Genomic DNA, 13,314 nt, shown 5'->3' with positions numbered 1-13,314 from the left:
GACCCCATCATTTTATATATATAGTTGGGATTATGCTTTCCAATGTTCATTTCTTTGAATTTATCAACATTAAATTTCATCTGCCATTTTCTTGCCCAGTCACCCAATTTTGAGAGATCTGTTTGTAGCTCTTTGCAGTCTACCTGGGTCTTAACTATCTTTAGTAATTTTGTATCATCTGCAAATTTTACCACCTCACTGTTTACCCCCTTTTCCAGATCATTTATGAATATGTTGAATAGGACTGGGCCCAGAATAGACCCCTGGGGGACACCACTATTTACCTCTCTCCATTCTGAAAACTGACCATTTATACCTTTGTTTCCTATCTTTTAACCAGTTACCAGTCCATGAGAGCACCTTCTCTCTTATTCCGTGGCAGCTTACTTTGCATAAGAGCCTTTGGTGAGGGACCTTGTCAAAGGCTTTCTGAGAATCCAAGTACACTATATCCACTGGGTCCCCTTGGTCCACATGCTTGTTGACCCCCTCAGAGAATTCTAGTAGATTGGTGAGGCATGATTTCCCTTTACTAAAACCATGGCGACTCTTCCTCAACAAATTATGTTCATCTATATGTCTGACAATATTTTTCTTTATTACAGTTTCAACCAGTTTGCCCGGTACTGAAGTCAGGCTTACAGGCCTGTAATTGCTGGGATCACTTCTGGAGCCCTTTTTTTAAAATTGGCATCACATTAGCTATCCTCCAGTCATCTGGTACAGAAGCTGATTTAAATGATAGACTACAGTTAGTAGTTCTGCAATTTCACATTTGAGTTCCTTCAGAACTCTTGGGGGAATACCGTCTGGTCCTGGTGACTTATTACTGTTTAATTTATCAATTTGTTCCAAAACCAAAGGCTTCACTTCAGCAATCCTTGACTGGTGTATGGCTCCTAGCAGGCAGTAGACAGGCATAGTTAGAGCATTTTCAACAGGAAGGGCAGAGCACTAGAAAACCGCTGAGGGGAGCCCAGGCCCTAGGCAGGAGGAGTAGCTGTGAAAGGAAAGGTGGGGTACTCTGGAAAGCCAGGAGCCAAGAAACAGCCATGGTGAGCAAACAAGGTAAGGAGGTCCTGTCTACTTTAATCTGTGATTACTGGCACTGACTTTTATCACTAATACCCTGCTGCAGTAAATGATCACATCCGATACATGTGACTGTATCATTAACTGTTCTGTCCATTATTTGGCTTCCATTTTAGCTGCAGGCATACACCATTTCCAGTTCTTATTTGGCTGCCTACTGAAATTAAATATTCAGTTTATACACATCTACTTTAAACAGCTGTTTGTTACATCAGCATAGGACAAGGGAGGGCAAACTATGGCCCGCGGGCTGGATCTGGCCCATCAGGGCTTTCAATCCAGCCCATGGGATTGCCAGCCCCATGGTGCAGCGGGCCTAAGGCAGGCTCCCTGCCTGCCCTGGCCCCACACCACTCCCGGAAGCTGCCATCACCACGTCCCTGCAGCCCCTGGGGGAGAGAGGCAGAGGGCTCAGTGCGCTGCCCTTGCCTGCAGGGACTGCCCCCTGCAGCTCCCATTGGCCGGGAACGGGGAACCGCAACCAATGGGAGCTTTGGGGGTGGTACCTGCAGGCAAAGGCAGTGTGCAGAGGAGCCGCCTGTCCCACCCCACTCCCAGGAGCCACTGCTGGACGCGTTGGCCACTTCTGGGATTGGCGCGGGGCCAGGGCAGGCAGGGAGCCTGCCTTAGCCCCACTGTGCACCGGGCCGGAGCCCGCACCCTGAACCCCTCCTGCACCTCACACTTCAACCCCCTGCCCTGAGCCCCCTAAACCCCTGCCCTGAGCCCCCTGCCACACCCCTCCTGCACCCCAACCCCCTGCCCTGAGCCCCCTCCTGCACTCCGCACCCCTTCTGCATGCCAATCCCCTGCCCTGAGTCCCCAACCCCCTGCCCTGAGCCCCCTGCCGCATCCTGCACCCCAACCCCCTGCTGAGCCCACTCCTGCACCCTGTACCCCAACCCCTTGCCCTGAGCTCCTTCCTGCACACCACACTCCCTCCCACACCCCAACCCCCTGCCCCAGCCCTACATTCATGGTCCTGCATACAATTTCCCCACCCAGATGTGGCCTTTGGGCCAAAAAGTTTGCCCACTCCTGGCATAGGAGCAAGATGGAAACTGATTTATAGACTAATACAATGGCCTGCCATGCTGATAGTATCAGCAAGATACCTGCCATTACTATCTCACAAATAGCAGTTCTAAACTACACATTTTAATCTCAAATGCAATTTACTCATTGTAGTTGGTGTGAAATGTTTTAATTATATTTAGACTGCTGCACTGAACAAAATGCATGCAACTTTCTTTTAAAAACCTTTTCAGATTAATCTATCTTCTTCTTGGACATCTAGCGCAATGGTATTTGACTGTCTCACAACTATTAAAGGATTTGTCCTCACAGTATTCTTGCGAGGCAGATAAGACTTATACCCATTTAGTGGATGGAAAAACGGAGGCACAGAACAGGGTCACACCAGGAATTTGTGGCAGAGGTGGGCACTGAACCCAGATTGCCTGAGTCCCAGTCCAATGATTTAATCACACACAAGATATCAACCCCTGGCATTTTGATGATTATTTAGGAATTTTGTTTTGTTTTGCTAGGTGTCAAAATAATTTTTAAAAATATATGCAACAAAACAAATAAAACGTTCCCAAATGCATTATTCATTATTACCCAAAGTACATGGATGATAAAGTATGGAATTTTGATATGTAAATTTTGAAATGTGTAAATATAACAAGAAGAATAAAAACTTACAAAATAAAAAAAAAATACTTGCACACTTCCCAAACAGAAACACCTTACAGACTGATGTAAAGGGACAGATTCAGCTCTCACACTGTGTAAATCCAGAACTCTACTGCCTTCAATGGAGCGGCACTTGATTTGCACTGTTTAACTGAGACCAGAGTGTAGCCCAGATATAATGATGAGCAATTAAAATAATGCAATATTCTAATTTGGAAGCAGTACAGCCTTCATATTTGTCAAGAGCAATTGGCTGATGCTGTGCTACTACACAAGAATTTGAAGTAGATATAGCAAAGAGATTCCATTTACTTTCCCTTTCCCCACAACAAACCTGGCATGTCGGATAGAAGCAATTGCACTACTAAATTCACTGTCAATGCTTCTACAATTGTAGAACTCCTCATAGGCTGGCCTGGAAGAGCCTTGGTATTCAATGCGGCTGATGCGACATATCCCCACAATCAGAATGATCAGCATTAGGACAAATGCGACACAAAGGGCTCCAATTATGATGTAGAGGGAATGACGAGGCATGTTCGTTAGACTCTCTGCCATGTGCCCAGACTTCCACTGCAGATCTGGCAATAATACATAAATAAATACAAAAATGAAATTATTATTTATTTCCTTCCTGTTGAATAGAAGTTTTGGGTGCATTCATTTCCAACATTTCTGTACAGACTTCTGTTGTTAATGATATTCTACTTTAAAATTATATTTTACATTTGAGGCTCAGCCTTGGACATAGCTGTATTTAACATGCTGTAAATACCAATATCACAAAATCTGAAAGATAATTTTGATTTTAGTTGGCCCTGTAACTGCTGATTGATGATCATCAGTTGCAATAGATACAAAAGCAGGGTTCTCATTATTGGCTCTGCCACTGATTTTCTCTATAGCCTTGAGCCCTCCATTTTCCCATCTGTACTTTCATCGTTTATTCATAGCTTTCAAAGTCAGAAGGAAATTACATCTCCTAGTCTGCTCTTCTGTTTAAAACAAAGATCACAGAATTCCACATAGCTACCCTGGCATTGAGCCTTGTGTTTGACTGAATCCAGAAAGGCATTCAGTCTTGATCTGAAGACTGCAAGAGAGAGAGAATCCACCACTTCCCTTGGTAGTTTGTCCAATGGTTTATCACCCTCACTGTTAAAAATTGATGCCTGACTTCTCATTTGAATTTGTCTGTCTTTAACTTCTGGTCATTGCTTCTTCTTCTGCCTTTCTCAGCCAAATTAAAGCCCTTTGGTACGTGATATTCTCTCCTTGTGAATGTACTTCTACACCATAATCAAATCACCTCTCAAACAGATTGAGTCCTGTAAGTCTTTTGCTGTAAGGCATTTTCTCTAGCTCTTGAATAATTTTTGTGGCTCTTTTCTGCATCCTCTCAAATTTTTCAACAGCTGTTTAAAAAAAAAAGGGGGACACCAGAACTGTATCCAGTGTTGGCATCACCAATGCTATATACAAAGGTAAAATCACCTCTCTAGTTCTATTCACTATTCCCCTCGTTTATACATCCAAAGATTGCATTTGCCCTTTTTGCCACATCAGTTCATGGCAGAGGTTGTGGGACGACTCATATTGAGTTGCTTGTCCACTATGACCCCTAAAATTCTTTTCAGAGTCACTGTTTTCCAGGATACAGTTCCCCATTCTGTAGGTATGACTTGCACTCTTAGATTTATGACCTTGCATGTGACTGTATCAAAATACATTTTGTTTGAATGGGTCCAGCTTACCAGATCACTCTATATGACTTGCCCTGTCCTCATCATTATTTACCATTCTGCCAATATTTGTCTCATCAGCGAGTATTATCAGCAGTGATTTATATTTACTTCCAGAGCATGCTCCAGATCTTCTTGGAATCAGAGAATTGTAGGATTGGAAGGGACCTTGAGAGTCTCTGTGCTCAAGGCAGGACTAAGTATTATCTAGACCATCTCTGACAGATGATTGTCTAACTTGCCCTAAAAAATCTCTAGTGACAGAGTTCCCACAAAAGTCTCCAGTGATGGAGATTCTCACTCAACAGCTTTGAGACACTCACTTTTATGTAGCACTTTAAAACCAACAGTTGCTACTATTACTTCACTTGCAAAAAAAAAAAAAAAAAAAAGAAGAAGAAGAATCATTCTTGGACACAATTAAATAATTTAAAGGACTCCTGCAGGGCAAAGCAGCTGGAAATACTGGTAAAAGAGGTTCCTGTGTGGAGTAAGTTTCTCACTGACTTGCGAGCATATATCTCAAAGGGTTTGCAAAAAATTAAAGACCCAACTATTAAACTATTAAGTCCTTCAAGCAGTGCAATATACAGCCATAAACAAGTAGACTGTACTTGATTATAGGCAATCCAAGTCCTGAGCTTCCCATACTTTCTACCCAAGGAAGCAAAAAAAAACAGTTCTTAAATCTCAGCTACACGTCCTGGGAGACTACAGTTGTCTGCCTTGATAAAATAAGCAGGATTCACTTGCAAAGAAAGCATTTCAGTACTCCGTGTGTGAGATCCAGAAAAGGAGATAGCGTACCCCTGGTGTATCCTCACATTAGACTGATGCCTTTGAACACAAGCCTATTATTTTTGCATCAAAACATTTCCACTTCATTTCAGCTATATAATCATCAGGAAAAACCACATAAACAGTACTGAGTCTCTGCATGTTTTATGTTGGGTGATTAGACTCTAAATAAATAGATTTTGTTTTATAATACAGTCAAGATTCATTTAGGGCCAGACTGCGCCTAGCCCTACAAAGGTACACGAGGGCGAGGAGGTGGAAGGATCCACCACAATTGCAGTCCCTGTGCTCAAGGGGAGAAGCTGCTCCCTTCCTTACTCCTCTGGGGTGCCCCAAAGGGATAAGGAGGTGGGATGCTGGCTTTAGCCCCCTACACATACAGAACTAGCTGATCACATAGCAGGGAGCACCCTGGACCTGATAAATGAATTACAGTCCTGAGCAGGCATAGGCTGTGCAACCCCTTTGCATCCTCTCTGAGGCTGACTGCCTCATGTGGTTTTCTTACAAGATGGTACCTTAAATAAAGGACTAAGCCCTTAGTCTAGAGGTGACTTTTTGTATCTTATCTGCTCCATCTCCTTTCATCAAGTTACTGCTGATATCTAAACTGACTGGAAGATTTGAATCTTCCATTGCTTGTTTGTCGTCCTCAAATCTGGTGATTTCTATCACTGGTCAAACTACCTCCAATTGAATATCACCTCTACCCCATCTGTTGTAAACTCTTGGCAATCTTTTAAAATGTTAAGGGTGGGCTTTGGGGTTTTTCCCCTCACAATTTCTACGATAGTACTGAATGTCTTCATGGTTCCTGCAGGAATTGTAAATGGCTTGGAACCAGTGCTCAATCTCAATGAATGGAGATCCATTTGGATGCAGAAGTCTGACACTGTGTCTATAATTTATTTTCACCTCACGATTGAACCTGCCATGTCACATTCCATCCACCATCCTCAAATGGCCCACTGAGTACTTAAAACCAGACTGGGACAAAGCACTTAATAAGATACTCTGGGGTCAGTGGGATTGTGGACTTATTTATTATGTCAAAGGTGCCTTAGAGTTGCTATTGCCAATAGATGACTGATTTTAGGAGCTCATCTGCTGGGTGGCATCTGGGGACAGAGTCCTGATTACTTATTGACCATGTATAGCAGTGGTACAAAAGGAGGCTACAGGGTAGACAAAAATCACTTGGACAATGGTGCAAGGAAATAGTGAGGTTATAACATCGAGTAGGACAGCTCAGTGACAGGCTGAGAGGGAAGTAAATGGGCAGTGTTCTTTGTTTCTGTGGAGATGATGAAAGATTGATGCCACTATGTCCTCAAGTTTGTGTTTGCTCAGATTATCCTGTACCCTTTGTACAGCTGAGTAAGCTTTCAAGGCTGCTTGTTTGTATTTGCTTTTGCACAGAACCCTGAAATTCTGATCAATCCCAACCACAAAGCATTTAATTATGTACTGTTTTTAAGGATTTAATATTGTAATGTTCTCTGCTTGCTAGTGAATGAAATTGCCCAGCTGTGTGAAGTTTATTTCAGTTTTGGAAAAGCCTTTGTTTTTGCTCCATAGCCATCTATCAGACACTGTTCTGTCAGATTGTAAAATACACTCGGCCAAATTCAGACCTAATGTCAGCAGATACATCTCCACTGGAGGCAAGGAAAACCTGATTCTGACCCACTGTCTTCAATCTCTGGATGATAAGGATGTGAGGAATTTCTTCTGTTCTTTTTCGATAGATAAAATCCAAAAGATGCATAGCACATATTCCAAAGGTTAAGAAGAAAGTGGTTGTGACTCAAATTTATGATCTTCTCAGTTGCCACAGCAACCATGATAAGATTCAGTAAGATTGTAGATTATGACATATACATATATACTCCTAGGATTACCCTGTAAATGATTTTGTCTGAGTAATACTATCATTTAACTTTCCTGGCTGATTATCCATTTCTGTGGAGTCTGAAAAGATATTAGTGCTGAAAGATAATGTGCAGGCACTAAGTGGTTTATAAATGGACAATTTTACACATAGTTGCAAACTTTAATCTTACATTATCCTCATTGGCCAAGAGTATTTAATTTTAGTGGAAAAATTTTTCTCTTGTGTAACTCAGGTTGGTTGCAGTGTCCCTCTAGAATTTATTTTTAATTCCATTGTTTTTCAGTAGACACTGCTGTCACTGGGAAAGACCACAAAATGATGATATAAATGTGGGGTTTCATTGGGAGGCAAATTATTTCTTGCTGAATTGACTGTCTGGAGAATATTTGGAAGGTAGTTAAAGGATACAGTTTAACAGGTAGTTGAAGAGCCTTAACCCTGAAATATCTGTAAAAGCAATAACCCCAGTGTAACAGATAGTTGGATCAGTTGTGAAAAAGCTGCACTGGATGTGGAGCTGCCAATTTTAGACAGTTTCTCTGCAAAGGGATGAAGTAATGCACAGTCTCACCAGCCTCCTTTCTGATTAACAGCAGCTCATCATAAAAGGCAAGGCTGGATCAGTTTAGGAATGTGGCTGAGTTACACCACCACACTCCATCTCCTGTGAAAGTCTGGAACTCGATTTCATCGCATGTTTGAGTCAATCAGGTCAGGAGGGTGGATCAATCACATGAAGCTAGTGCTTCGGTGGTGAATTTAATTTCCAGTGTGTCAGTATATGGAAACTGCTGAGGCTGTCTGATGGATGGTCCTCTTGGCTCTGACAATGAGGTATACACTGCTGAAATGGAGGCAGGTTAGTTGAGATATAAAAATCAATGGGCCAAATTGAGACAATGCACAATAGGATCAACTCCAGTCAAGTCAACTGAGGCCTGGTCTGCACTAGAAAATTAGGTTGGTTTAATTACACTGGTCAGGGGTATGAAAAATCCACACTCCTGAGCAGCATAATTAAGCCAACCTAAGTCCTTGTGTAGACCGCACTAGGTCAATGGAAACATTCTTCCATTAACCTAGCTACCGCTAGGGAGGTGGATTATCTATGCTGACAGGACAACCTCTTCCACCAGTGTAAATAGTGTCTATCCTGAAGCACTGCAGCTGTGCCACTGTTGTGTTTTAAATGTACACAAGCCCTGAGTCATGCCCATTTATACCAGGTTTGAACGTGGCCCTTTTCTTTCGTAGGCATACTAAGAATTGCACTTGGCCTCTAACCATTTAGTCATTTCTTAGACAACTCAAAGACAGAGAAAAGGAGTTCCCTGAGGTACACGGCTCTTTTGAAAAATCTATTGAAGATCATGTGTTTTCAGTCCTATTCTGAAAAAAGATTTCTTCAGAAATCCATCCAGATTTATTCTGGTAATCCTTTATATACAAGCTGAAATCCTGGCTTTTTTTTTTCTTCTAAGTTTAAGTGTTTTTAAGGTATAAGTTTAATTCTGTAGATTTACACCAAGTGCTGAACTTTTTTGGTTTGTATTATATTTATGTTTGACTGTTGTAAAGTGCCACATGTAGGTTTTCTAGGCAGGTGCCCTATAAATGACATGTTATTTGCAGAGGCAAGGTGGGTGAGGTAATATCTTTTATTTGACCAACTGCTGTTGGTGAAAGACATAAGCTTTCAAACTTACACAGAGCTCTTCTTCAGGTCTGGGAAAGGTACTCAGAGTGTCACAGCTAAATGCAAGATGGAACAGATTGTTTAGCATGAGGCGTTAACATGTTGTAAGAGGCCATACCTCTGCAGTCATAGGACAAAGGACGGTTAGTATGGTATAGATTGCTGCAATGAACTACAAATCCAGTGTCTTTAATGATGTTTAGTGTCTAACAAAGTTACAAATTTAAGTTCCCAGGCTCATCTCTTGAAGATGGTGTGCAAGTTTTCTTTGAGGACAAGGACTGAGAGGTTATATATGGAGTGATCGTTTTGTGAAAAATGTTCGCCTGCCGCCAATAGGGTGTTTTTGTCTTTTATCATTTTTCTGTGTGAGTTCATTAGAGAGTATAGTGATTGTCTTGTTTCACCCACGTAGTTGTTACAGAGGCATTTAGTGCACTGGATGAGGGACACCTTATTTTGTGATAGGCCTGTGTAGGACACAGGTATCTTAAAAGGTGTGTTGTGGGGGGTATTTATCACGGTGGCAGTGGAGAAAGATGCAAAACCTGCAGACTGTTCTTATCGTTTGGTGGGTCCTGGTCAGTGGGGAGCTTGCTTCCAATGATGGACTTGGCAAGGTTGGAGGGGATGTTTGAAGACCAGAAGAGAGGATTTACAGTACCTAATAGTATAAATCTATTTTCTAAACATTAACATGGCAGGTAAATTGCTATAGGCTCCTGATTGCAGCATCAGCAGGTGATATTATCCAAGTCATTAACACTCAGATGTCTATAGGGCCACCACTGGTGAGAATGGGGTGGAAGACAGACATGGCTATTGGCCTAGGCCCTGTCAGTGGAACTATGAAACACACTAACACAGTAAGTCTCACTATACAGCAGTAGTAAGCGTCATCAGTGCATGTAGCTGCTATAGAAGAGATCCAATGAGGGGTTACTGCTGGTGAAGGCAATGCTTAAGGAAGCCAGGGATATAATGTGAAGATCAGTCCTCGACCATCCAGGACACAACTGGGGTGAAATGCACAACCCACTGAAGACAATGACAAGACTCCCATTGATTTCCATGTCTGAGTGCAAGCAAGGTTAAGCCGAGAGACAGTTCTCCCCACTGAGCAGAATGAGGTCTAAGCTCTGTGTGCACCTGCTCCCTTACTTACAAATGGGTAAATGAGTAGGGTGGATGTCTTAGAATCATGGGCCTAGGCATGAATCTCATCTTGCTAATCCGGCACATAATATATCTCTACACTGCAAAAAAAGGTGTGTTCTTAACTCGGATCTAGTTAAGATAGCAGTGAAGACACACCAACTGTGCATTTAACTTGGATTAGCACCTTAAGGTAAAGCCTATAGAAGAGCCTGGGGTTGAACTCAAGCTACTAATGCAGTTAAAAGCTGAGTTGCTGTCTTCATTGCTATTTTAACCTGAGTTAGGTACCCTGAGTTAAGAATATACTTTTTTTGCTGTGTAGATGTACCCTTAGCAATAAATTCCCCTCACAAGTTTTCTCCTCTGATCAGGCAGGAGTAATTTTTCAGATGTGCAACAGAGGAGGCTTCCCTTGCTCTCAGTCCTGCTCATCGCTTTTCCCCTTGTGCTGATACACGCAGGACTCTACCTGAGGACCTAGCCCTCAGTGGATCTAGAAGTCTGGATAAAAAGGAGGATCCCTGAACAGATGCTGCTAATTTCATATCTCAGCTTTGCAGTGCCCAGTAAGTACATAGCTCTGCCTGTCTTCCTTTTATGTGTTTTCATTCCATTCCATAATAGTAATGCAATTATTATATCAAGGTACTCCAGGGAATGCATTTCTAGAGGATTATTGCATGTCTCAAGGAATTAAAATCATTTTTCTGTCAGCCCACTGCCTACCACATAAGGAAGCTGCAGTCACTCAGAATGGCATTGCCTTACTGATTACATAGATGTGCCCGGTTCAGGTATCACTATGCCTGAGCAGGCCTCACAGACCTATTGAAGGCTCATCTCTGCCGCGCAGAAGCAATTCTATAAGAGGACCTGTAGAAGGCACTGCACTTAAAGGCTCCCCGGACTGCAGCATGCACTGCCTTCAAACAGGCAGCATGCACTGTCTGCAAATCAAAGGTGAGACACACAATGGATTTACTATCTTGGGAGTGGCTAGCAGTGCTATCCAGAAGCAGAAATCAAAGGATTGCAAGAGACCCTGCAAAAGGACCCAAGATGGCAAGGAAAACTTTGTACAGAGACCAAACATAATTTGGCCCTTGAAGTGGTTGATATCATCAACACTGTGCCTTTAATGGTTTGTATTTGTGCTGTCCTATGATTAATCAATGAAACTGAATTCACGAACAACAAATGCATAGATTTAGGCCTTAATCTAGCAAATGCTTACACGATAAAAAGTATGGAGTGATTGCGCTCCAACAGAAGGGTGAGCAGAGGTGACATGTGAGTAGAAGTAAGGTTGAGCTTTAGGCACTGCCTGCGTAGAAATCAGTCTCAAGAGCACAGGATTTAAAAAGAAACGGGTTTGGGTGGAAAGTGGGCATATCTAAGGAGACATGGTCCAAAATATGATCCCCCCTATTATAGAGGAGCTTAACTCCACATATACTTCTTTGGCTTTATTCCAGTAGGAGTAACTTTGTGACATTCTGCCAGGTTCTCACTAATGCAGGATGGGATTCTCCTGAGTACCTTCTGAGTTCATTACTTTTTATCTTGCACTTATTCATGCAATAGTCTGCAACTGCACTGGGCAGCTTCAAGCCCTTAAATCAATCTGAGTAACTATCTGATATTTGGAAGGGATCCTTCACTGTAGCATATGAACAGTGAAATGGTCAAATATACCATTAAACTTCCCAGTAAAGGAGACAGAAGTGCTGTCAAAGACCAAAAACAAGGCCTCAGTGAAGCATAAACATAGGGCCTGCTTTTCAGATGTGCTGTTCATCTGCAGCTCCAGCTGAAGTCAATGGGAGTCTCCGAAATCAGGCCCAGTGGTGAGTTGTCCCATGAGGGACAACCGGTTCTAAAAGGGCTTCTAAATTTAACAACCAGCCAAAAGTGGCACCTTAGGCGCTGACTCCGTGGGTGCTCTGGGGCTGGAGCACCCATGGGGAAAATTTGGTGGGTGCAGCTCCCCTCCCCGCCCCACCTCACCTCCACTCCGCTTCTCACCTCCCCCTCCCCCCCACCCCCAGCTTCCCGTGAATCAGCTGCTTGCATGGGAAGCCTGGGAGGGCTGAGAAGCAGGCGGTGGCTTTGCGCTCAGGCCCAAGGAGGTGGAGCAGAGGAGAGCTGGGGCGGGGGGGGGGGGCACGCGAGGAGGGCTGCCCACACCGCAGCAGGTAACCTGGGGGGGAGGGAACCGCTCCCTGCCCCAGCTTACCTCTGCTCCACCTCCTTGGGCCTGAGTGCAAAGCCGCCGCCTGCTTCTCAGCCCTCCCAGGCTTCCCGCGCCAACAGCTGATTCGCGGGAAGCGGGGGGGCGGGCGGAGAAGCAGAGCAGGGCGGTACGTTCAGGGGCGGAGGTGGAGGCGGAGCAGAGGTGAGCTGGGGCCGGGCATGGGGCGGGGCGGGGAGCTGCCGGTGGGAGCTCTGCACCCACCAAATTTTCCCTGTGGGTGCTCCAGCCCCGGAGCACCCACGGAGTTGGCGCCTAAGGCGCCACTTTTGATGTGATCAGTGAGTGGAGTGGCCGCTCCCCCCGAGCTATGCTACCCAGCCCTTAGGAGCCAGAGGGACCTGCCGGATGCTTCCCGGGAGCTGCCCCAGGTAAGCATTGCCGGGACTCCCCACCTCGCCCACTGGCAGGTCCCTCTGGCTCTTAGGTGCGGGGTGGGGTGGGCACCCACTACAGTGGCCCACGAGACCCTCCTGCCCGGTTCTGGAGGCAGTCATGGGACGGGGAGAGGGGTGGATGCAGCAGGGGTCCAGGGCAGGCCACAACCCCCTCATGGGGTGAGAAGGGAACTGGCTGTTAAGATTTTGGCAGCTCATCACTGATCAGGCCCATACGCTTTACGTTTACCGAGTTAAGGTATAATCACAATTGTGAAATTAAACTTTGCGATCACTAGGTGCACCAGCCAAAATTTTCAGAAGTGGCCACCAATTTTGGGTGCCTGCCTTGAGACACTTTGGGTTCAATTTACAGAGGTGCTGAGCACCAACAGCTCACACTGACTTCTGCTGGAGTTATGGGTGCTCAGCACTTCTGAAAATCAGGCATATGGTGTCTCAAAGTTGAACACCCAGAAACAGAAGCATCTAAAAATCAGTGGACACTTTAGAAAATTTGGTCTAAAAGACTAATTCCAGGATTTTATGCAACCTTGCTACATTATAATTCTTTTTAGAGTGCATTTTCCTTCATTCTGTGCATATCG

At 44.1% G+C, this 13,314-nt stretch overlaps 1 protein-coding gene across 2 annotated transcripts in view; it reads right to left on the bottom strand.

Annotated features, from left to right (window-relative positions):
* The window catches only part of DNER (delta/notch like EGF repeat containing), a 267,056-nt gene that overhangs the window by 5,458 nt on the left and 248,284 nt on the right, over positions 1-13,314 (bottom strand). For both annotated transcript variants that reach the window (XM_074963860.1, XM_074963861.1), the window contains exon 12: positions 3,125-3,371. In XM_074963860.1, the coding sequence (XP_074819961.1) occupies positions 3,125-3,371 (247 nt within the window). The remainder of the gene's footprint in view (positions 1-3,124; positions 3,372-13,314) is intronic.

The sequence above is a fragment of the Natator depressus genome, chromosome 9 (assembly GCF_965152275.1).
Source record: "Natator depressus isolate rNatDep1 chromosome 9, rNatDep2.hap1, whole genome shotgun sequence".
NCBI classification, from domain to species: Eukaryota; Metazoa; Chordata; order Testudines; family Cheloniidae; genus Natator; species Natator depressus.
This window is presented reverse-complemented; position numbering and strand designations above follow the sequence as displayed.